Source organism: Salvelinus namaycush, chromosome 19 (genome assembly GCF_016432855.1).
Source record: "Salvelinus namaycush isolate Seneca chromosome 19, SaNama_1.0, whole genome shotgun sequence".
Classification (NCBI taxonomy): domain Eukaryota; kingdom Metazoa; phylum Chordata; class Actinopteri; order Salmoniformes; family Salmonidae; genus Salvelinus; species Salvelinus namaycush.
The window spans coordinates 12350222-12376489 of record NC_052325.1 but is presented as its reverse complement, the minus strand read 5'-3'; the positions used below and the strand labels follow the sequence as shown (position 1 = coordinate 12376489).

Here is a 26268-nt window from a genome sequence, read left to right as displayed (position 1 = left end):
TGTCGGGGCTGGGTGAGGGAACAGTCTCATGGTCTCTACAGTAGTTTAATACTGTGTCGGGGCTGGGTGAGGGAACAGTCTCATGGTCTCTACAGTAGTTTAATACTGTGTCGGGGCTGGGTGAGGGAACAGTCTCATGGTCTCTACAGTAGTTTAATACTGTGTCGGGGCTGGGTGAGGGAACAGTCTCATGGTCTCTACAGTAGTTTAATACTGTGTCGGGGCTGGGTGAGGGAACAGTCTCATGGTCTCTACAGTAGTTTAATACTGTGTCGGGGCTGGGTGAGGGAACAGTCTCATGGTCTCTACAGTAGTTTAATAATGTGTCGGGGCTGGGTGAGGGAACAGTCTCATGGTCTCTACAGTAGTTTAATAATGTGTCGGGGCTGGGTGAGGGAACAGTCTCATGGTCTCTACAGTAGTTTAATACTGTGTCGGGGCTGGGTGAGGGAACAGTCTCATGGTCTCTACAGTAGTTTAATACTGTGTCGGGGCTGGGTGAGGGAACAGTCTCATGGTCTCTACAGTAGTTTAATACTGTGTCGGGGCTGGGTGAGGGAACAGTCTCATGGTCTCTACAGTAGTTTAATACTGTGTCGGGGTTGGGTGAGGGAACAGTCTCATGGTCTCTACAGTAGTTTAATACTGTGTCGGGGCTGGGTGAGGGAACAGTCTCATGGTCTCTACAGTAGTTTAATACTGTGTCGGGGCTGGGTGAGGGAACAGTCTCATGGTCTCTACAGTAGTTTAATAATGTGTCGGGGCTGGGTGAGGGAACAGTCTCATGGTCTCTACAGTAGTTTAATAATGTGTCGGGGCTGGGTGAGGGAACAGTCTCATGGTCTCTACAGTAGTTTAATAATGTGTTGGGGCTGGGTGAGGGAACAGTCCCATGGTCTCTACAGTAGTTTAATACTGTGTCGGGGCTGGGTGAGGGAACAGTCTCATGGTCCCTACAGTAGTTTAATACTGTGTTGGGGCTGGGTGAGGGAACAGTCTCATGCTCTTTACAGTAGTTTATGACTGTGGCAGGGAAGGGGCTGGGTGAGGGAACATTAATTTAGGGCTCTGGAAGGGGCTGGGTGAGGGAACATTAATTTAGGGCTCTGGAAGACGCTGAGTGAGGAAACAGTAGTGTAGGGCAGGGCTGGGTGAGGGAACATTGGTTTAGGGCTCTGGAAGACGCTGAGTGAGGAAACAGTAGTGTAGGGCTCTGGAAGACGCTGGGTGAGGAAACATTGGTTTAGGGCTCTGGAAGACGCTGGGTGAGGAAACATTAGTTTAGGGCTCTGGAAGGGGCTGGGTGAGGAAACATTAGTTTAAGGCTCTGGAAGACGCTGGGTGAGGAAACATTAGTTTAAGGCTCTGGAAGACGCTGGGTGAGGAAACCGTAGTGTAGGGCAGGGCTGGGTGAGGAAAGAGTTACTGGGCCTCCATCTTTGAATCAGCAGTAGATATTAGACAGACTTATGATGGGCAAAATGGAACAAACCATTATCCTCCTTGAACCCTTCTGGCTGCTCTGCTAGCCAACTCCCCTAGCCAACAAACTACAGTAACTCTATGTATCTGCAGTCCGATGCTCTGCATCCAGTTTTGTAGATCCACTGACCATTGTTATTGTTACTCTGGCCAAATCTATTGGTTCCATGGATGTTTTTCTCCAGTTCCATTGGCTTATGTAGATCCAACCAGTGTCATCAGTGGTCATTGGTAAACCAAGCATCAGTCATTATGACACTGCTGTAGTCCTTTGTGATTGATCGATCCATGTGACATCTTTATCACAGATTACCATCAGACTTGTAAAAACACACATCCTCCATGTTCAGAGGGACATGTTGTTCTGGTCCAGTCTGGTCCCCTCTATAGGGACCTGGTATGAGGGACATGCTGGTCTGGTCCAGTCTGGTCCCCTCTATAGGGACCTGGTCTGAGGGACATGTTGTTCTGGTCCAGTCTGGTCCCCTCTATAGGGACCTGGTCTGAGGGACATGTTGTTCTGGTCCAGTCTGGTCCCCTCTATAGGGACCTGGTCTGAGGGACATGCTGGTCTGGTCCAGTCTGGTCCCCTCTATAGGGACCTGGTCTGAGGGACATGCTGGTCTGGTCCAGTCTGGTCCCCTCTATAGGGACCTGGTCTGAGGGACATGTTGTTCTGGTCCAGTCTGGTCCCCTCTATGGGGACCTGGTCTGAGGGACATGCTGTTCTGGTCCAGTCTGGTCCCCTCTATAGGGACCTGGTCTGAGGGACATGCTGGTCTGGTCCAGTCTGGTCCCATCTATAGGGACCTGGTCTGAGGGACATGTTGTTCTGGTTCAGTCTGGTCCCCTCTATAGGGACCTGGTTTGAGTGACAGTAGTTTCACAGTAGGACCAGCCTGGTCAGCCCCAGGCCCAGAGTGGACAGTAACGTCAGCCAGCAGCAGCTCCACGTCGTCCTAACAGGAGTCTGGGATGGGGCTGAGCTGTAGGCCTGCTGCCTCATGGCAAACACAGCATTGGTGTGGTTGGTAGGGACCTCCACGTTGCAGATCATACCCTCACAGCACGACACACACTCCTAGAGGAACACAAGGACAGGGAGACGAGAGAAGAGAAGAGAGAGAGTGGAGGAGTGTGTGACAACAAATTCAAAACACAAGGGCAGCAGTAATAGCAAATACTTTTTAGATGATTCTACAAATGAGACTGAATAGATAATGGTTAGTGATTTACGGTGTGTGTGGAGGGGTTTAGGTGATTTACTGTGTGTGTGGAGGGCTTTAGGTGAATTACTGTGTGTGTGGAGGGGCTTAGGGGATTTACTGTGTGTGGAGGGGTTTAGGTGAATTACTGTGTATGTGTGTGTGTAACAGTATAGCTTCCGTCCCACCCCTCGCCCCTACCTGGGCTCGAACCAGAGACCCTCTGCACACATCAACAACTGCCTCCCACGAAGCATCGTTACCCATCGCTCCACAAAAGCCGCGAAGGCTCTTGCAGAGCAAGGGGAACAACTACTTCAAGGTTTCAGAGCGAGTGACGTCACCGATTGAAACGCTATTAGCGCGCACCCCGCTAACTAGCTAGCCATTTCACACCGGTTACATTCACCCCCCTTTTGACCTCCTCCTTTTCCGCAGCAACCAGTGATCCGGGTCACGGCACCAATGTAACAGTATAGCTTCCGTCCCTCTCCTCGCCCCTATCTGGGCTCGAACCAGGGACCCTCTGAACACATCAACAACTGCCTCCCACGAAGCATCGTTACCCATCGCTCCACAAAAGCCGCGGCCCTTGCAGAGCAAGGGGAACAACTACTTCAAGGTCTCAGAGCGAGTGACGTCATCGATTGAAACGCTATTAGCGCGCACCCCGCTAACTAGCTAGTCATTTCACACCGGTTACATGTGGAGGGGTTTAGGTGTATGGACTTACAGTGTGACCTGTGTCCCTGTGATGTCTACAGCCAGACGTATGACACTCCTCACGAGCAGCACACTTCTTCGTTACAAACTTGGTCTTGCCGTGACTGGTGAAATGGTGCACTGTCATACAGAACTGGCTATCTGAGGAAAGGATGACCAATAAATATACATTACTCAACTGGTTAGCTGGTTTTGTCATGCATTGGCTATAACTGCATAATCATAAGCTATTATAATAGTGTAACAGCAATAACAACAATGGTCATTAAGTACTGGTTAGCCCCATCAGTAATGCCAATGAGAAACAATAAAGACATGCATAATATCTGACAGTATCATTGTGTAACAACAGAGGGAACTCACTCGGTGGACACCACTTGTCCTCAGCCCAGCGGTTGCAGGTGTAGTTGTCTGCAGCTCTCTCACAGGTGAAGCACTTGAAGCTCTTAGGGAATGGAGTGGCTGTAAAGAGATGTTTTCACTCAAATTCCTCCTGTTCAAACTTCTCTTTTGATGGATATCAATGTTACTTCAGGTAGTTGATGTCATTGTTCAAGAAATTACATAAATTTCAACCAGTAAGCAGAAACGCACCTTCCACAGGAGGTTTGACATTGTTGAAGTTGATGTGATGAGATTTAACCCGGTCACATATTACCACCAGTGCCAGGAGATGAACAGCAGTGGTGAATGACATCTTCACAGTCCCTCTAGCAGTAACCTTCAACACAGACACAGAAGCGATCAGGATGGCTATATAGTCAGGGATTCTAGTTAGTCATATTTGAGAAGCATTGGATGTGATCTAGAACCAGGAGGGGCGGAATGGAGACGAAGAGAGAAAGGGGTGACTAGAAGGAGTAGTTCATATCGAGACAAACATAAATAAAGAACAGTTGACCCTCTCTGGGACATTGAGAAGGTGGATTACCACGGTATTGAATAACTCCATGCTGAGGGGTCAAGCCTCTGAGCTGAAGGGTAGGACTCCAGAGAGCTATTGAATGGCTCTGTTCTTTATCAGGTCTCGGGCCCTCCAGCCTCTGAACCTTGACCTCTGGTCAGGTAACCTGGGGTACAGGTGAGTGGGGCGGGGTAATCAGAGAGATCATGAGTTACGGCTCAGGGAGCACACTGGCTCACTGGGATCCGCAGAGTCTGTAGAGGGGATAAAGAGATGATTCCCTCCCTGTATAGCTGATATTTGAGCAGGCAATGGAGAGTAGCCTACAGGCCCTCATAGGGACCTCTGGGGCCACTTATGAGAGGAGCCAAGAGCGATCGACAGCTGCTCTTTTGGGACCTTTTGATGAACAGAGCAAACAGGCTGAATCTTGGCTGAACATGTTGTTATATGTTGTTAATATCACATTATTATTATCAAATTTGTAATCAAGCATCATTAATGTAATGGTAGTTGTAAGTAGCAAAGGCAGGCAAAACAGAAGAGTGGAGAGGCCAAAACACAAAGCAGCGTCAGCTGAACACGAGCCTTGTGTCACGTTAAATACTAGCAGCACATTATTGGGATTCTGATAACATTAAAATTACAAATTGGAGGCATTTGAACATAGAGAAAGTCTAGCAGCACATTATTGGGATTCCGATAACATTATGTTGAAATGCCCCAAATTTGTCATCTTAGATCAGAGACAAGTCTTTTAGAGACAGAAGTGTCTGTAGGGAGTTGGTCGCAGGATGAACCCCGAGGCACATGATTCAAATATCCAATAAGTTGATTAAATCAACCAAAGGAATTGATTCTATATTGTCTCAAGTCACCATCTTTAGGCTCTCTCTCATATCCAACTGTCCTCAGTCCCAGTCAGAGTTGAGAAAACACACCTTTTGGCATTTCCAAATCACAAGCGGTTGAGTCATCACTCTGAAATAATTACTTGATAACTATAACATTATGGAACTATATTGCAATGCCTTTAGAGTTGGAAAATGCTGACAGTCCGTCATGTATTATTTGTCAAGTAACGATGCCAATGAAAAACAAGATAAAACAAAGCACATTTTCCCAGAGGCATAATCATTGAGTTTTCAGACGACACCCATTTCCTCCTCCTGTCTGGTGGTGCAATAGAGGCTGGTGTTGATTCAATCACTTCCTGTGTCTGGGCCGACACCTCAATAACAAATAGACCCAAGTCACCCAAAAACTATTACCATTTTATAACCATTCTACAACACAGACAGTTTCTTTCAGGTTAGCATAGAGCAGAGTTTCTTAATTAAAGTATGGGTCGCGACCCACCTGTTAATGGTTCGTTGCGACGTAAATGTATAAGTTCTGACTGAGCTCAATCGTCATGAAACGCAAATACAGTGATGACTTTTTGTCTCTTTCATACAAACTTTGAGAAATAACGAGGAGTGCTCACAATGTGTTTTGTGTGGGGAAGTGCTTGGTAATGAGTCTCTAAAAACGAACAAATTAATAAAACGACATGTCCTGACCAAACATCCAGGCACAACATAACGGTAAACCCAGAGAGTTATTTCAGAAGAGGGCAGAATGCTTCAGGAAACAGTGCTTCGAAAGTGGAAAAGTAAATCAACTAACATGGCATTGTTGTCATTTAATAACAGGTGATGATAAGCAGAAATAAGGGAGCACTATATCTCAGAGTAGCAGATGTGAATTTGTCTTTCAAACAATCCCCTAGCCTTGTAACGTTACACAGCTAACGTTAATAGCTAACGTTAGCCAAAGCAAGCCAACTAGCTACTGATAGTAGTGCAACCATAAGAAACAGTACAGATGAAGATGAAAAATTATCAGGCCTACTGTACATTTTACTGTATAAATTATCGTTGAAAACAAGTCTAGGTTGGAACTGTTGATGTTACAAGTATTAATATTGTAACGACCCTGGGTTTATAAGCGCGGAAATCGACTCTGCCGCTTGAGCATGCTTTTGCAGCACAGTCGATAGCGCGCCGGACCTCGGGCTAGAAGGTCGAGGGATCGAGACCTGCTCCCTGCTGTTTCATTACAATATTTATTCTGAACTGGAATAAACTGATTGAAGCAAGATGCTTTTTGAGACAAACAGTCACACATTTCTGGGTTGTTCATCTGAAGCAGGAAGCGGTCTCCTGCCTGACTGAGAGAGCAGTAGATGTTCTGATCCAGTTTGGCACCACATACCTATGCAAGCCAGGGTTCTGAAGTACAGAAACAGGGTCATTGCTGCGCATCACCTCAGTGTTGCACTGTCTAAAGCAGAGTCCAGAATAGACCTGCTTGTTGGAAACTTCAACCAGACACACACCTCTCATTAGGACTGTGTGTATGTGTGTGTTTTCTGGTCTACATATGTGTGATGTGATCAATCCGTTTATTCCAGTTCAGAATTAAATAATTTATTGTATTTTTACAGCAACAGTTTCAACCTAGACAGGTATGTAAGAGTGTTTTTAATGGAGAAAAATAAACATGAAAATATATTTATGGGTATTTCATTGTTATTTGTTTTTGTCTATATTGGTTTTTCTTTTTAGGCATAAAGGCAATGAAATGTTCCGATATTTACGTATAGTTGCATATTTTCCTAAGCTTGGGTCCCAGGAAAACACAGAATTTCTATTTTGGGTCTCAGGCTGAAAAAGTTTAAGAACCCCTGGCATAGAGACACAGATTCAACTGCACTGACAAGTCTTAAGATTTTTAAATTTTTCAGCCAAATTTGTAACGATTATCTAATTAATTGGGATAGGGGGCAGCATTTTCACTTTTGCATGAAATGCGTGCCCAGAGTAAACTGTCTGCTACTCAATCCCAGATGCTAATATATGCATATTATTAGTAGTATTGGATAAAAAACACTCTGAAGTTTCTAAAACTGTTTGAATGATGTCTGTGAGTATAACAGAACTCATATGGCAGGCGAAAACCTGAGAAAAATCCAACCAGGGAGTGGGAAATCTGAGGTTTGTAGTTTTTCAAAGCTTGGCCTACCAAATACACAGCGTCTATGGGGTTAAGTTGCACTTCCTAAGGCTTCCACTAGATGTCAACCGTCTTTAGAAACTTGTTTCAGGCTTCTGCTATAAAGGAGGGGGGAATGGGAGATGAATGAGTCATGGGTCTGGCAGAGTGTCTCAGGCTCGTGACGCGTGCTCCTGACAGAGTTAGCTCTCGTTCTAGTGCTTTGCTGCAGACAATGGAATTCTCCGGTTGGAACATTATTGATGATTTATGTTAAAAACATCCTAAAGATTGATTCCATACATCGTTTGATATGTTTCTACGACCTGTAACGGAACTTTTCGAGTTTTTGTCTGGACGCAGTGCTCATGAAGATGGATTACTGGGCTGAACACGCTAACTCGTGGCTATTTGGACATAAATTATGGACTTTATGGAACAAATCAGTCATTTATTGTCGACCTGGGATTCCTGGGAGTGCATTCTGATGAAGATCATCAAAGGTAAGTGAATATTTATCATGTTATTTCTAACTTCTGTTGACTCCAACATGGCGGATATTTCTTTGGCTGGATTGGGCTCTGAGTGCCGTACTCAGATTATGCTTTTTCCGTAAAGTTTTTTTGAAATCTGTCACAGCGGTTGCATTAAGGAGAAGTCTATCTTTAATTCTGTGAATAACACTTGTATCTTTTATCAATGTTTATTATGAGTATTTCTGGGATTTCTGTGGCTATCTGCAAAAACACCGGATGTTTTGGAATCAAAACACTACTGCACGTAACGAGCCAATGTAAACTGAGATTTTGGGATATAAATATGCACATTATCGAACAAAACATACATGTATTGTGTAACATGATGTCCTATGAGTGTCATCTGATGAAGATCATCAAAGGTTAGTGATTAATTTTATCTATATTTCTGCTTTTTGTGACTCCTATCTTTGGCTTGAAAAATGGCTGTGTGCCTCCCGGGTGGCGCAGTGGTCTAGGGCACTGCATCGCAGTGCTAGCTGCGCCACCAGAGTCTCTGGGTTCGCGCCCAGGCTCTGTCGCAGCCGGCCGCGACCGGGAGGTCCGTGGGGCGACGCACAATTGGCATAGCGTCGTCCGGGTTAGGGAGGGTTTGGCCGGTAGGGATATCCTTGTCTCATCGCGCTCCAGCGACTCCTGTGGCGGGCCGGGTGCAGTGCGCGCTAACCCGAGGGGGCCAGGTGCACGGTGTTTCCTCCGACACATTGGTGCGGCTGGCTTCCGGGTTGGAGGCGCGCTGTGTTAAGAAGCAGTGCGGCTTGGTTGGGTTGTGCTTCGGAGGACGCATGGCTTTCGACCTTCGTCTCTCCCGAGCCCGTACGGGAGTTGTAGCGATGAGACAAGATAGTAATTACTAGCGATTGGATACCACGAAAATTGGGGAGAAAAGGGGAGAAAATTATTTTTTTCTAAAAAGAAGAAAAAAAGAAAAATGGCTGTGTGTTTTTTTTGACTTGGCTCTGAACTAACATAATCATATGTTGTGCTTTCTCTGTAAAGCCTTTTTGAAATCGGATACGATGGGTAGATTAACAAGATGTTTATCTTTCATTTGCTGTATTGGACTTGTTAATGTGTGAAAGTTACATATTTCCCCAAAATATTTTTGAATTTCCTGCGCTGCCTTTTCAGCGGAATGTTGTCGAGGTGTTCCGCTAGCGGAACGCCTGCGCTAGAAAGGTTAAAGTAGCATTGATTGCCCAACCAAGCACACAGACTGATTAGAGAAGTAGTAAGTGTAATCCTTCCTTAAAAAGACAGTTCACTACGCCAGGCTGTAAAGACAGTTCCCTACGCCAGGCGGTGAAAACAGATCACTACGCCAGGCGGTGAAGACAGATCACTACGCCAGGCGGCGAAGACAGTTCACTACGCCAGGCGTTGAAGACAGTTCACTACGCCAGGCGTTGAAGACAGTTCACTATGCCAGGTGGTGAAGACAGTTCACTACGCCAGGCGTAGAAGACAGTTCACTACGCCAGGTGGTAAAGACAGTTCACTACGCCAGGCGGTGAAGACAGTTCACTACGCCAGGCGTTAAGACAGTTCACTATGCCAGGCGGTGAATATAGCCAAAATGACATGCTAACTAAAACATGAACAGTAGCCTTACCTTAGGTTCAAATGAAGTGAAACCTTATCCACGTGTATGTATCCACAGAGACAAAGTAAGAGCCTTGTTTAACCGATCTTTCCAGTCAGGTTAGACTCCTGGTTTACTAGAAGCACTAGGAAGTAATTTAATTCCCTGCCACCCCCTCCTTAAATCAGAGTTCCAAGAGGTCAGCGACCCTCAACTTCCTGACACTGCAGCAATGTGATTGGACGACAGGTTGGGGGAACTATGGGAACAGTCACTATCTATCAGGAGTGTGTCAGCTAGTCTGCCTGCCGGCCCACCTCATTACCAATCACACCACACACACACACACACACACACACACACACACACACACACACACACACACACACACACACACACACACACACACACACACACACACACACACACACACACACACACAGAGGGAGGGAGGGCAAACTCCAAAATACCCCTTATCTAGTGAGTTTGTCCATCAAGCAGCCAAAGGCAGCCCAGATAAAACATGTGCCTGGGAGAGAGATGAGTCATATCATGACAAGTCATTTTCTCCTTCACAAAGCTAAGCCAGGTGGAATCATGGGAAGAGTTGAAAACACATTCCATTGGAGCGGTGCACCTGACTGGCTTACTCAGTTAACCAACCAGCACCTGGCTCTGATAACACAGTACATGTGGGGAGAGAGGAGAACGCAGCACAGCAGCCTTTTTTCCCCCAGCTTTTATTTTAAGCCCCTCGGCTTTGTTTCACTGAGTCAGGTTGCAAATTGCCCCTGTGCATGCAAACTGCCAAGGATTTTTATTCTCCATGTGGGTTACCATGAGAAGCTCATATTGTATTTAAGGCAGTTGGCTTTCTGGTGAATTCCTCAGTGAATGGCCACGGTCACACTAAAATCTTTGCAGTATGTTGAGTGTTGACCTAGGAGATATGCATGCAATAACTTTTTTTCAATCATATAGTATCGATTTTTTTATTTTTATATCTGTCCATATTGTCCATGAGTTTCTAGTAGATAGACAATATGGTTCAAGAAAAAAATAGCCTAATTAATGAAAAAAGCATCTAAATCAACAACGCCATTATTTTAAATTACCTCTGCAACTCGTCCAGCTATTGACTTTTTTCACAACTGCCACCAAAACACTGACAACAAATACATACTGACATAGTAGTAAAAAAAATGTAAGTGTGTAAAAAAAGGATATTTCATGCGGAAACCAAATGGTATTCACTAAGTTGATGGTTTATATTTAGGATAACGATTTCCAGCTTTGCCATTCTATTTTTTATTATTTAATTATTTCATATATTTCACATGATAAGGCCACACAGAGGGCAAGAGATTACAGACACCTGTGATAATCTGAAGTACCCAAAACGGCCACTAGATGTCTTGTGATAGAGTACATAAAATCCCTTAAAACTGCAATATGTATCTTTTTGGGCGACCCAACCAAATTTACATAGAAATGAGTTTTACAGATCTGTCATTTTCATTGAAAGCAATGAAAAAGCAAGCGGTAAATCTGTTCTATGTGCGCTATTTCTATGCTTCCCGTTTTTTAAGTTTAGTTTTTGCGTCTTTTACTTTCAGTTTTGTACACCAGCTTCAAACAGCTGAAAATACAATCTTTTTTGTTATGGAAAATATATTTCACAGCGGTTTAGACCGAACAGTAAATTCTTTACACTATACTTGATCGTTTTGTCACGTAAACAAAAATGTGGCAAACTTTTAGAATTTTAGCAACCAGGAAATGGCGGAGCGATTTCTGCATAGTGCAGCTATAAAGAAACCAAAGTTCTAATAGTTCATTGGTAAACTTTGAAAGTTTCCAGTAATATACCCTCCCTTTGCAACCCTAGACATGACCATTCAATTAAAGTAATGTAAATCAAAGACAATATATCCCAACTGTGACAGCTTCTACAAGTCCTTTTAAATGGTTGATAGCGTAGGGGGCAAGGGAACGGAGAGTGTAATCCGATAAGGAAACGATCAAAGCCATCACCCACTAACGACTCCTACTAGTGCCCCACAGGTCCCTCAAGGCTGACACACTAAACTCAGGGGCGATAGCACAACACACAGTGTTGTTAAAGTGCCTCCCGTCAGGGAAGTTGACTGCATATTGTGAAGAAGAGGCATACAGTACAATAATTTAGGCATATGTCTAAATGAACAGAACATTCCCCAAATCCATCAACATCAAGACAATGTAACACTTATTGGTTCTCACAGACTAAAAAGACACTTCAATGTAAATAACCATACCTGGCACTCCATAAATACCATTATCACCTAGGTTAAGCAGGTTTCCAGGACTGTCAAACAAATATGCTTTGGTTTACTTGAAATATGGTGCCTGGTTTACTTGAAATATGGTGCCTGGTTTACTTGAAATATGGTGCTTTGGTTTACTTTAAATAGCTGCTCAGTTTACTTTAAATATGATGCCTGGTTTACTTGAAATATGGTGCCTGGTTTACTTTAAATAGCTGCTCAGTTTACTTTAAACATGATGCACCGGTTTACTTTAAACATTGTGCCTGGTTAACTTTAAATATGGTGCCTGGTTTACTTTAAATTTGGTGCCTGGTTTACTTTAAATTTGGTGCCTGGTTTACTTTAAATTTGGTGCCTGGTTTACTTTAAATATGGTGCCTGGTTTACTTTAAATTTGGTGCCTGGTTTACTTTAAATTTGGTGCCTGGTTTACTTTAAATATGGTGCCTGGTTTACTTTAAATTTGGTGCCTGGTTTACTTTAAATTTGGTGCCTGGTTTACTTTAAATTTGGTGCCTGGTTTACTTTAAATTTGGTGCCTGGTTTACTTTAAATTTGGTGCCTGGTTTACTTTAAATTTGGTGCCTGGTTTACTTTAAATATGGTGCCTGGTTTACTTTAAATTTGGTGCCTGGTTTACTTTAAATTTGGTGCCTGGTTAACTTTAAATATGGTGCCTGGTTTATTTTAAATTTGGTGCCTGGTTTACTTTAAATATGGTGCCTGGTTTACTTTTCAGTCATGGTGGCCTCCTCGGTTTGACATCAAGCAGAGAGGGGATAGTAGAGGGAGAGAGATATTTTCACACCACAGATATGGAAGTGTACTGTATACCACTAGCAGAGGAGGCTGGTGGGAGGAGCTATAGGAAGACGGGCTCATTGTAATGGCTGGAATTGAATTGATGGTGAGGAGTCATATGTTTGATACCGTTCCATTGACTCCTTTCCAGCCATTACAATGAGCCCGTCTTCCTATAGCTCCTCCCACCAGCCTCCGCTGACCACTAGAGGCAGGAACACTTGGCAAGAAACTGATTCTTCAACTATAAACTGACAAAAAAAGAACAATAGATGTGGGTAAACGTCCCATAAGGCTGAATATAAAACACTGGAGGAGTCCAGCCCAAACCACACAGTGTTACACTTATGTAGCTGACTCACAGTGATACTATGGCAAACGTTAAACAGAGATGATAAATACCTGGTATCATTCTGTGAGAAACTAAGAATGCAAACTAAACTGTCCACCTAAAAGTCATGGTGTGGTTTATCCTGAGGGCAACAGCATTTTCACTTTAGTTAAGACTTACTATAAACTGGGTGGTTCGAGCCCTGAATACTGATTGGCTGACAGTCGTGGTATATCAATCAGACCGTATACCACGGGTATGACAAACCATTTATATTTACTGCTCTAATGACGTTGGTAACCAATTTATAATAGCAATAAGGCACCTCGGGTGTTTGTGGTATATGGCCAATATACCAAGGCTAAGGGCTGTATCCAAGCCCTTAGCCATTGTATATTGGCCATATACCACACCCCCTCATGCCTTATTGCTTAAATAGACCAGTATGACTGGATATGCAGATATTTTCACAATACACATGACTCAAGACTCAATTAAATAATACTGTTTTGACTTCTATGAATGAAGAGTCCGCTTTGATTGATTTTGATGAAGGGAACCTCCCCTGACAGTTTTGATTTCTTCTTGTCAAGACCAGTACGTAGGGGATCTAGTTTCAGACGTTTATTTTACGCCCGCTACGTTAGGTTAATAGTGTAATGACTGGCTGTCTCAATTAAAGAGAGGTTTGTGGAGTGGTGACCGTCTACTCAGAACAGCTACATCAAGGAAAAAACAAGTACAGAGACTGCTGAGACAAAAATCTTCAGGTAGCTTTACACTGAAATGTTTCTGCCATTTTCTGTATATCGTTACACCCTACCAGTTTGGAAAGCCCTGGGCCAATCCAAATTACAGATTTATAGCTTTGTTTTTGTTAAACGTACAGAGGTAGAGAGACGGGGAGTCGCGTCATGACAGGGACTGTATGTAGGTGGACACACCAGTCACTAGTGTCAGCATGGCTTGACAGCGTGACAATGCTCAGTGACGCCTCGAGGATTGTGGGTACCTCAATGGACACGGAATACAATGTGCGTCCCTATTTTTAGCTGCAGCTGATTGTGGGGGAGGAAAATGGGAGAAAGGCTTGAGTCATGGATTCAGAGGTGTTGTAGAACAGGATGGTGGTAACAAGCTGCTGATTCAGGGACAGTTCTGCCTTCTGTTCTTTTGAACACAACCTATACAATAGCTATATTTTCTTATACCCTTTTCAGTTGTGACATTACCCACTGCCTGCCTTGTGACAAGAGACAAAGAAATGGGGGGGTGGGGGGGTTCTGGCTGCATCAGGTCTGCAGAAAGAGAGAGAGCTTCCATCGGCACCTTCCTGACCTGGCACAAAAAATCATCACTTCTATAGAGAGAAACCATCACCTCTACAGAGAGAAACCATCACGTCTACAGAGAGAAACCATCACGTCTATAGGAGAAACCATCACGTCTACAGAGAGAATCCATCACGTCTACAGAGAGAAACCATCACGTCTACAGAGAGAAACCATCACGTCTATAGGAGAAACCATCACGTCTACAGAGAGAATCCATCACGTCTACAGAGAGAAACCATCACGACTTCTACAGAGAGAAACCATCACAACTTCCACAGAGAGGAACCATCAGGACATCTACAGAGAGAAACCATCACGTCTATAGAGAAACCATCACGACTTCTACAGAGAGAAACCATCATGTCTATAGAGAGAAACCATCACGTCTATAGAGAGAAACCATCACGTCTATAGGAGAAACCATCACGTCTACAGAGAGAAACCCTCACGTCTATAGGAGAAACCATCACGTCTATAGAGAGAAACCATCACGTCTATAGGAGAAACCATCACGTCTACAGAGAGAAACCCTCACGTCTATATAGATAAACCATCACGTCTATAGAGAGAAACCATCACGTCTATAGGAGAAACCATCACATATACAGAGAGAAACCCTCACGTCTATAGGAGAAACCATCACGTCTATAGGAGAAACCATCACGTCTATAGAGAGAAACCATCACGTCTATAGGAGAAACCATCACGTCTATAGAGAGAAACCATCACATCTACAGAGAGAAACCATCACGTCTACAGAGAGAAACCATCACGTCTATAGAGAGAAACCATCACGTCTATGGAGAGAAACTATCACGTCAATAGAGAGAAACCATCACGTCTATAGAGAGAAATCATCACGTCTAGAGAGAGAAACCATCACGTCTATAGAGAGAAACCATCACGTCTATAGAGAGAAACCATCACGTCTATAGAGAGAAACCATCACGTCTATTGGAGAAACCATCACGTCTACAGAGAGAAACCATCACGTCTACAGAGAGAAACCATCACATCTATGGAGAGAAACCATCACGTCTATGGAGAGAAACTATCACGTCAATAGAGAGAAACCATCACGTCTATAGAGAGAAATCATCACGTCTAGAGAGAGAAACCATCACGTCTACAGAGAGAAACCATCACGTCTATAGGAGAAACCATCACGTCTATAGGAGAAACCATCACGTCTACAGAGAGAAACCATCACGTCTACGGAGAGAAACCATCACGTCTATAGAGAGAAACCATCACTTCTACAGAGAGAAACCATCACGACTTCTACAGAGAGAAACCATCACGACTTCTACAGAGAGAAACCATCACAACTTCTACAGAGAGAAACCATCACATCTATAGAGAGAAACCATCACGTCTAGAGAGAAACCATCACGTCTATAGGAGAAACCATCACATCTACAGAGAGAAACCCTCACGTCTACAGAGAGAAACCATCACGTCTATAGGAGAAACCATCACGTTTATAGGAGAAACCATCACGTCTATAGAGAGAAACCATCACGTCTATAGAGAGAAACCATCACGTCTATAGAGAAAAACCATCACGTCTATTGGAGAAACCATCACGTCTACAGAGAGAAACCATCACGTCTATAGAGAGAAACTATCACGTCAATGGAGAGAAACCATCACGTCTATAGAGAGAAATCATCACGTCTAGAGAGAGAAACCATCACGTTTATAGGAGAAACCATCACGTCTACAGAGAGAAACCATCACGTCTATAGGAGAAACCATCACGTCTATAGAGAGAAACCATCACGTCTATAGGAGAAACCATCACGTCAATAGAGAAAAACCATCACGTCTGTAGAGAGAAACCATCACGTCTATAGAGAGAAACCATCACGTCTACAGAGAGAAACCATCACGTCTATAGGAGAAACCATCACGTCTAGAGAGAGAAACCATCACGTCTACAGAGAGAAACCATCACGTCTACAGAGAGAAACCATCACGTCTAGAGAGAAAAACCATCACGCCAATAGAGAGAAACCATCACGTCTACAGAGAGAAACCATCATGTCTATAGAGAGAAACCATCACGTCTATAGAGAGAAATCATCACGTCTATAGAGAGAAACCATCACGTCTAGAGAGAGAAACCATCACGCCTAGAGAGAGAAACCATCACGTCTAGAGAGAGAAACCATCGCTGAGAAGTGCTGCCAACAAGAATGTGTTGGCTTTTAGAATCCCCTATTAGGAAGTAGAGAGAGGGGCTCGGGTTACTGTGTGTGTGTGTGTGTGTGCGCGCGTGAGTGCGTGTGTGGAGAGTGCGTGTGTGGAGAGCAGCAGACTCGTTGAGCCTGTCGCAAAGACTCAAAGAGATGCACATTTTCCCTCCCTGTATCATTTCCCTGGAAGGCCTTCCAATAATGCCAATAGTTATAAAAGTTGACCTATAGGATACAATCACAAACAAATAAAAACATGTTGCAGAATGCCCAGAAGGACAACAGAGATGAGAAGCAGAGTGAGGAACATCAACATAAGGGAGCATGACAACCTAGAAATAACAGAATTACCTGAGATATCCTGATACAATCTTCAGTCAGAGTGTTTCTCTCAGTCTTCAGTCTTCTTTTACATAAAAAAAGAGAAGGGGTGTCACGTTCCTGACCTGTTTTCTGTTGTTTTGTATGTGTTTAGTTGGTCAGGACGTGAGCTGGGTGGGAATTCTATGTTGTGTGTCTAGTTTGTCTGTTTCTATGTCCAGCCTAATATGGTTCTCAATCAGAGGCAGATGGTAATCGTTGTCCCTGATTGAGAATCATATATAGGAGGCTTGTTTTGTGTTGGGATTTTGTGGGTGTTTGTTTCCTGTCTCTGTGTTTGTTCTGCACCAGATAGGACTGTCTCGGTTTTCACGGTTTGTTATTTTGTTATTTGTTAAGTGTTCATGGTTATTGTTTAATTAAACATGTTGAGCACTGGCTACGCTGCATTTTGGTCCTCTCCTTTACCCCTGGAAGAAAACCGTTACAGAAACACCCACCAAACCCGGACCAAGCAGCGTGGCAACGGGCAGCAGCAACAGCAGCAGCAGTATAAGGAGGAATGGACATGGGAGGAGATTCTGGACGGAGAAGGACCCTGGGCAGAGCCAGAGGAGTGTCGCCGTCCCAAAGCGGAGCTGGAGGCATCAAAAGCGGAGAGGCGGCATTATGAGGCGCTTGCAAGGCAGAGTGGCTGGAAACCCGAGAGGCTCACCCAAAAATTTCTTGGGAGGGGGCACAAGGGGAGTGTGGCGAAGCCGGGTTGGATACCTGAGCCAACTCCCCGGGCTTACCGTGGAGTGAGAGGGCGTCGTACTGGTCAGACACCGTGTTATGCGGTAAAGCGCACGGTGTCCCCAGTACGCGTGCTTAGCCCAGTGCGGGCTATTCCACCTTGCCGCACTGGGAGGGCTAGGTTGGGCATCGAGCCGGATGTCATGAAGCCGGCCCAACGTATCTGGCCTCCAGTACGTCTCCTCGGGCCGGCGTACATGGCACCAGCCTTACAGGTGGTGTCCCCGGTTCGCCTGCATAGCCCAGTGCGGGTTATTCCACCTCGCCGCACTGGCAGGGCTACGGGGACCATTCAACCTGGTAAGGTTGGAGAGGCTCGGTGCTCAAGAGCGCGTGTCCTCCTTCACGGTCCGGTATATCCGGCGCCACCTTCCCGCCCCAGCCCAGTACCACCAGTGCCTACACCACGCACCAGGCTTCCAGTGCATCTCCAGAGCCCTGTTCCTCCTCCCCGCACTCGCCCTGAGGTGCGTGCCCTCAGCCCGGTACCTCCAGTTCCGGCACCACGCATCAGGCCTATTGTGCGTCTCAGCCGGCCAGAGTCATCCGTCTGCCCAGCGCCGTCTGAGCCATCCGTCTGCCCAGCGCCATCTGAGCCATCCGTCTGCCCAGCGCCATCTGAGCCATCCGTCTGCCCAGCGCCATCTGAGCCATCCGTCTGCCCAGCGCCATCTGAGCCATCCGTCTGCCCAGCGCCATCTGAGCCATCCGTCTGCCCAGCGCCATCTGAGCCATCCGTCTGCCCAGCGCTATCTGAGTCATCCGTCTGCCACGAGCCATTAGAGCCGCCCGTCTGTCCCGAGCCATTAGAGCCGTCCGTCAGTCAGGAGCCGCTAGAGCCGTCCGTCAGTCAGGAGCCGCTAGAGCCGTCAGCCAGTCAGGAGCTGCCAGAGACGCCAGCCAGTCAGGAGCTGCCAGAGACGCCAGCCAGTCAGGAGCTGCCAGAGACGCCAGCCAGTCAGGAGCTGCCAGAGACGCCAGCCAGTCAGGAGCTGCCAGAGACGCCAGCCAGTCAGGAGCTGCCAGAGACGCCAGCCAGTCAGGAGCTGCCAGAGACGCCAGCCAGTCAGGAGCTGCCAGAGCTGCCCTACAGTCATGAGCTGCCCTACAGTCATGAGCTGCCCTACAGTCATGAGCTGCCCTCCAGTCATGAGCTGCCCTCCAGTCATGAGCTGCCCTCCAGTCATGAGCTGCCCTCCAGTCATGAGCTGCCCTCCAGTCATGAGCTGCCCTCCAGTCATGAGCTGCCCTCCAGTCCGGAGCTGCCATTCAGTCCGGAGCTGCCACTCAGTCCGGAGCTGCCATTAGTCCGGAGTTGCCCCTCTGTCCTGAGCTACCTCTCTGTCCTGAGCTACCTCTCTGTCCTGAGCTACCTCTCTGTCCTGAGCTACCTCTCTGTCCTGAGCTACCTCCTAAATCATGTGGGGGCCTTGGGGAGGATTCTTAGGCCAAGGTCGTGGGCGAGGGTCGCCACTCAAAGGACGCTAAGGAGGGGGACAAAGACAGTGGTGGAGTGGTGTCCTCATCCACCGCCGGAGCCGCCACCGCGGACAGATGCCCACCCAGACCCTCCCCTTGAGTTTTAGGGGTGCGCCCGGAGTTCGCACCTTGAGGGGGGGGTTCTGTCACGTTCCTGACCTGTTTTCTGTTGTTTTGTATGTGTTTAGTTGGTCAGGACGTGAGCTGGGTGGGAATTCTATGTTGTGTGTCTAGTTTGTCTGTTTCTATGTCCAGCCTAATATGGTTCTCAATCAGAGGCAGATGGTAATCGTTGTCCCTGATTGAGAATCATATATAGGAGGCTTGTTTTGTGTTGGGATTTTGTGGGTGTTTGTTTCCTGTCTCTGTGTTTGTTCTGCACCAGATAGGACTGTCTCGGTTTTCACGGTTTGTTATTTTGTTATTTGTTAAGTGTTCATGGTTATTGTTTAATTAAACATGTTGAGCACTGGCTACGCTGCATTTTGGTCCTCTCCTTTACCCCTGGAAGAAAACCGTTACAAGGGGAGGTGGTGAGAAAAATATCCCCAGTCTTCTCCCGACACTGTCTGCTCTAAACAAGTTCCCGTCTCTGTTCTCGTCTTCTCCCGACACTGACGCTTCACTGTGGATCATCCTCCATTACAGGAAGTGACTGAGGGACTGGTCACTGCTCTTTCACAAACCCCTCAGGCCTAAGCGCCTATAAAACCCAAGGGTCCTTTACTTCAGCCTTTACTGCTCTTTTGTGTGTGGGTCATTCTCCCTCTTGTTTGACAATACCAGGCAGAGCACAGGCAGGCACAGGGGTTGTAAAGCACTCAGGCTCTGTAGACAACCCTCTGATCAACACCAGGGTCTTAGTGATGGCCATTGTGAGCTACAGGGCCAGAGGTCTCACCTGCTGTGGATGGCCTAGCAAGTCTAGACTAGAGGTTGACCTCCCTTCGGTAGGCCTATAGCCTGGGCTGAACGCTTTTAATAATGACTATTTGAGGAACAACTTGCAGAGGGATTGGCTACATTTTAAAGCAAGTCAGGAAATTGCATTAAAAAATACCTTATCATTATGGAAATCACTGTAGATGCTGTTCTAACAGAACACCTGTATTTTCTTCATTTGTTATGTGCTCTCTAAAGTTTAGCCATCAGATTAGTCAGCAATATGCAGGTTAAACTATGTTGGTTCACATGACTGGGCTCCCGAGTGGCGCAGCGGTCTAAGGCACTGCATCTCAGTGCTAGAGCTGTCACTACAGACCCTGGTTTGATTCCGGGCTGTATCACAACGGGACGTGATTGGGAGTCCTATAGGACGGTGCACAATTGTGTTAGGGTTTGGCCGGGGGTAGGCCGTCATTGTAAATAAGAATTTGTTCTCAACGGACTTGCCTAGTTTAATAAAGGTTCAAAAAAATAATAATAACTGGTCTCATTTAGGGAATATCCTAAAGACACAGGATTACAGTAAACAAAGCCAGTAAAGTGTGAAAAAGGACTTAAGAGAATAGCTGGGAGCAAAGCAATCCTCTAGCCTCAAAGGCTGCTCAGAAATCTAGGTTATGTCTGTGGTCGGTCAGTCAAAAAACGCTGTTGGGAAGAACGGGAACTTTCATCTTTCTTCTTTAACTTTTTCTCTCTAAAATCAGATTACGTCAGTCAAGATCTCATCTATAGTTCTATCTGAAAGCTTTGAAATGCTAATAAAACAAACACAGAGCCTAAACTAATCCAGGTGGATGGAGTTTACTGCGTTTTTACTGCCTGGTAATGGCCATATAAAAGCTACCCTAAGTGTTCTACGCGGGACTCTTTCCAACACAACCATCTGATTAGAGTCAACCATTAGCTTGGAGGTACAGTATTTATTTAGCCATTTTACAGCATGATGTCTGATTAGAGTCAACCATTAGCTTGGAGGTACAGTATTTATTTAGTCATTTTACAGCATGATGTCTGATTAGAGTCAACCATTAGCTTGGAGGTACAGTATTTATTTAGCCATTTTACAGCATGATGTCTGATTAGAGTCAACCATTAGCTTGGAGGTACAGTATTTATTTAGCCATTTTACAGCATGATGTCTGATTAGAGTCAACCATTAGCTTGGAGGTACAGTATTTATTTAGCCATTTTACAGCATGATGTCTGATTAGAGTCAACCATTAGCTTGGAGGTACAGTATTTATTTAGCCATTTTACAGCATGATGTCTGATCAGAGTCAACCATTAGCTTGGAGGTACAGTATTTATTTAGCCATTTTACAGCATGATGTCTGATTAGAGTCAACCATTAGCTAGGAGGTACAGTATTTATTTAGCCATTTTACAGCATGATGTCTGATTAGAGTCAACCATTAGCTAGGAGGTACAGTATTTATTTAGCCATTTTACAGCATGATGTCTGATTAGAGTCAACCATTAGCTAGGAGGTACAGTATTTATTTAGTCATTTTACAGCATGATGTCTGATTAGAGTCAACCATTAGCTTGGAGGTACAGTATTTATTTAGTCATTTTACAGCATGATGTCTGATTAGAGTCAACCATTAGCTAGGAGGTACAGTATTTATTTAGCCATTTTACAGCATGATGTCTGATTAGAGTCAACCATTAGCTTGGAGGTACAGTATTTATTTAGTCATTTTACAGCATGATGTCTGATTAGAGTCAACCATTAGCTTGGAGGTACAGTATTTATTTAGTCATTTTACAGCATGATGTCTGATTAGAGTCAACCATTAGCTAGGAGGTACAGTATTTATTTAGTCATTTTACAGCATGATGTCTGATTAGAGTCAACCATTAGCTTGGAGGTACAGTATTTATTTAGTCATTTTACAGCATGATGTCTGATTAGAGTCAACCATTAGCTAGGAGGTACAGTATTTATTTAGTCATTTTACAGCATGATGTTCATCAGTTTTGACATTTCTCAACTTTGCCTTTGACTATGACGGCTGATACTAAAACTGTGTGTTATATACATTGCATGTTATATTTAAGCAATAAGGTACAAAGGGGTGTGGTATATGGCCAATATACCATGGTTAAGGGTTGTTCTTAATCATGACGCAACGCAGAGTGCCTGGATACAGCCCTTAGCCGTGGTATAATGGCCATATACCACAAACCTCTGAGGTGCCTTATTGCTATTATAAACTGGTTAACTAACTTATGGCATATGGTATACGGTCTGATATACCACGGCTGTCAGCCAATCAGCATTCAGGGCTTGAACCACCCAGTTTATAATTAAGCAATAAGGCACGAGGGGGTGTGGTATATGGCCAATATACCATGGCTAAGTGCTGTTCTTATGCATGACAACGCAGAGTGCCTGGATACAGCCCTTAGCTGTGGCATATTGACCATATACTGTTCCACAAACCCCCAAGGTGCCTTATTGCTATTATAAACTGGTTACCAACGAAATTAGTAAAAAGTACTTGTTACAGCATTCAGGGCTAGAACCACTCGGTTTATAGTCGGTAGTTTCCTGTCCTACATGGTGCACTACAATGTTTTACAATGACAACAAAAACATGGTGGGAGATGAAAAGACTGGGGGAATCACCTTGGTACTAAATTTGTGCGAGTCCATTCATTTAACCTAGAAAATGTCTTATTGGCGTGCCAGAGACAGCCCTCTCATTAAACACAGCCCAGGGGGAACAGGTCGACGGTACAGTCTCAAACCAACACTTAAAGCTACCTTACCTTCCCCTTGGCCATTTCAGGTGGGTATACAGTGGAGGACGTGAGGTGATGTATTGAGGTAATAAATTGGCGAGGGTAATGTGTGGTTGTTATCTGACCTCGTCCTTTCATGCCTCAGTAAGAGGCGAGGGGTGGAGCAGAGCAAAGGGGAGGTTCCTGATTGTTTGCCCCTTGGATATAGGTTGGTTTTCCTGCGTGCTGAATCTTGGGTCATGCTGGTTCTGAATGACGTTCCAGAAAAAGAGCGGGAAAGAAAACACCCGTTAAATGATTCATTCCGGTTGCATCATGTTAAAGACGATGTCACGTTCTAGATATAAGCCAAACATGGCAGCTTCTAGTTGTGCTGTCGACAGTGCAGAAACTCCCTCTTATGTGGACATTATTGGCAATGGAATAATTTGTGTAGCTCTCAAAGACATTCTAAATGGGGATATTGAAGACAGAAATGCAACATTGTTAAATTGTCTTGCATTAGCCTAATAAATGTCTAGCAGTCTCATTCAATGGGCAAAGAATAGGAAATGGTTTGAAGACGCATAAAACTAATCTGACTATGACCGAGGGTGTGTTTAATTCACTTATCCCTCAATGTGAAGTGAGAAGAGAGATACTTTTCAGGAGGAGGAGCAAGGGATCCATATAAACAGGTTAATCCGTTTCAGATGCCTGACCAATTATGGCTAAGTTAAACAAAACATACAACTCTATGGTGACAGAATGACGGTTTGTGCTGTTTGTGCCGTCATTCTGTCACCAAACTTTGCATCTCCACTGTTCTTCAAGTAAAGGTTCTTCAGTGGAAATTGTTACAAGTAGTCCTTGCGCATAGAGTTTAACTTTGCAATCATTGATTTTTGTTTGACATACATTTAAAGTGAGTCTCGGCATCACTGTGGAATTAGCCATCTCACATTTCATTCTTTTCTCTGAAATAGTCAGTCAACTTTTCCTTCTGCATCGTTTTCAACTGGAGAAATGTCTAAAGTAACTCCCAATCCAACATGCTTTAGGATTACTTGAGTAATGTGTATCCCAGGCTAGCTGATCGTCAAACAGTAGCCTAAACAGCCCAGAGTTTACCCAAATCCAGGAAACACACCACTAATCTGCATACTCCAAATCCAGGAAACACACCACTAATCTGCACACTCCAAATCCAGGAAACACACCACTAATCTGCATACTCCAAATCCAGGAAACACACCACTAATCTGCACACTCCAAATCCAGGAAACACACCACTAATCTGCATACTCCAAATCCAGGAAACACACCACTAATCTGCATACTCCAAATCCAGGAAACACACCACTAATCTGCATACTCCAAATCCAGGAAACACACCACTAATCTGCACACTCCAAATCCAGGAAACACACCACTAATCTGCATACTCCAAATCCAGGAAACACACCACTAATCTGCATACTAAGAAAAACAAATTTACGTCCAGTAGCCAAATTAAAGCTTGTCAAATAGAGTTTATAGAGCTCGTTTAAAAAGGGAAATTTACTGAAATTATTTAACATTGCAGACTCTTACAGTAACCTGATGTCTAGATTAAATATAACTTTCAACTTTTGTGCCATTTGCTCCACGACATCAAGGCATCACGACACCATCACCACCTTTACTCTCCTTCTCAAGACAGCGCTTCCTCCAGAGAATTATCCTTTGTCATTATACAGGTGTGAGAGAGACTAGACCGGGTCATTACACAGGGGCGAGAGACCAGGGTCAGTTTAATTGACCGTCTTATTCTGCCCCTCTGCATCCGCTTACAGCTTCTTATCCCCCCCCCTCTGCCGCTCCTACCCTACTCCTCAGGTTCCAGCCCGTTAGGTCCAGGAAAAGGGAGATACAAGGACCGTCTTTGTATCACCCCACTCTGCCAGGAAATTGAAAACGCTTTTGCCGTTGAGCCCGCAGAGAGGAGAGGACATGGTCCTAGAAAATCACCTGAGCCATCTCAGGTATCGTTGTGATGTCCACTGATGTCCAAGATGGCATAGCAGTCAAACGTCTTTGTCCTCGTCTTGTCCCGTGTATATATCTTTTGTATCTTTTTTCTTCGCATATCTTTTTAAAATATTTTTCCTAAACCGCAACTTCAATATACTCTCCTGCAACCCGCCTCACCCAACGTGGTACGGATCTGCTATTTTCTAAAGTATTTTTCTTTACTTTCGAACCGGATTCCCCCAACAGAAGCTAGCCAGCTAACTAGCTACTAGCTAGTAGTCAGCTAACCACTGCTAGCGGTCATCAGCTAACCTCTAGCTCGGAAATCTCTCGCCAGTTTGCACAACGCGATTCAAACCAGAGCATACCGGACTTATTTTCTCTCCATACCCCCGGATTCCTACCGCAAGCTCTGAACCTTTTCACCTGGATCATCGCAGCTAGCTAGCTGCAATCCGAGTTGCTACTCCTGGCTAACGTCTCTGTCCTGAAGCAAGCACCAATTAGCCTGGAGCTAGCCCATGCTAGGCCCATCTCCCGGCTAGCTGAATAGGTCCATCAGCCACTCCTTTGGGCTACAATACCTATTTTGGACCCCTTTTACTACACAAAGCCCTGCTAATCCATCACGACTGGACTACCGACGTAATCTGCCCGAGGGTTATTTTTGCAACAGGCCCCTCCGTCGCGACGTCCCCTGAATGCCCATCTGCTAGCCTGCTATCTTTGGCCCGCTAGCTGTCTAGAGCATATCGGACTGTTCGCTGAATAGGTCCATCGGACAATTTCTTGGGCCACTATACCTATTTTGCCAATTGGACTGGGCACCTTTACTACACGGAACCCTACTAATCCATCACGGCTGGTCTGCCAACGGAACCGCACGAGGAGGCTACAACAGACTTCTTCCGTCGCGATGTACCTCTAAGGCCCTTCTCCTAGCTTGCTAGCCCCGACCCGCTAGCTGTCTGAATCGCCGTGTCTCCAGCCAGCTTTAACTACTCACTGGACCCCTATGATCACTCGGCTACGCATGCCTCTCCCTAATGTCAATATGCCTTGTCCATTGCTGTTCTGGTTAGTGATTGTCTTATTTCACTGTAGAGCCTCTAGCCCTGCTCAATATACCTTAGCTAACCCTTCAGTTCCACCTCCCACACATGCGGTGACATCACCTGGTTTAAATTATGTTTCTAGAGACAATATCTCTCTCATCGTCACTCTAGGTTTACCTCCACTGTATTCACATCCTACCATACCTTTGTCTGTACATTATGCCTTGAATCTATTCTATCGCGCCCAGAAACCTGCTCCTTTAACTCTCTGTTCCAAACGTACTAGACGACCAGTTCTTATAGCCTTTAGCCGTACCCTTATCCTACTCCTCTGTTCCTCTGGTGATGTAGAGGTTAATCCAGGCCCAGCAGTGCCTAGCTCCACTCCCATTCCCCAGGCGCTCTCATTTGTTGACTTCTGTAACCGTAAAAGCCTTGGTTTCATTCATGTTAACATTAGAAGCCTCCTCCCCAAGTTTGTTTTATTCACTG

General features: G+C 45.1%; 1 protein-coding gene across 1 annotated transcript; it reads right to left on the bottom strand.

Annotated features, from left to right (window-relative positions):
• Window positions 1–962: 962 nt before the first annotated feature.
• On the bottom strand, window positions 963–9626 carry LOC120064147 (ly6/PLAUR domain-containing protein 6B-like). The gene is made up of 5 exons (XM_039014519.1): window positions 9499–9626; window positions 4005–4131; window positions 3774–3872; window positions 3421–3551; window positions 963–2563 (listed from the first exon to the last, which is right to left on the bottom strand). The coding sequence occupies exons 2-5, from the start codon at window positions 4105–4107 to the stop codon at window positions 2366–2368; spliced, it is 531 nt and encodes a 176-aa protein (XP_038870447.1). The 5' UTR covers window positions 4108–4131; window positions 9499–9626; the 3' UTR covers window positions 963–2365.
• Window positions 9627–26268: the final 16642 nt, after the last annotated feature.

Coding starts and splice junctions, on each gene's coding strand:
- LOC120064147 (XM_039014519.1), bottom strand. CDS start 4,107: ATGTCATTCACCACTGCTGTTCATCTCCTGGCACTGGTGGTAATATGT. Junction 3,873..4,004: donor TGTCAAACCTCCTGTGGAAG/GTGCGTTTCTGC, acceptor ATCTCTTTACAG/CCACTCCATTCCCTAAGAGC. Junction 2,564..3,420: donor ACAGGGACACAGGTCACACT/GTAAGTCCATAC, acceptor GTGTTCCTCTAG/GAGTGTGTGTCGTGCTGTGA.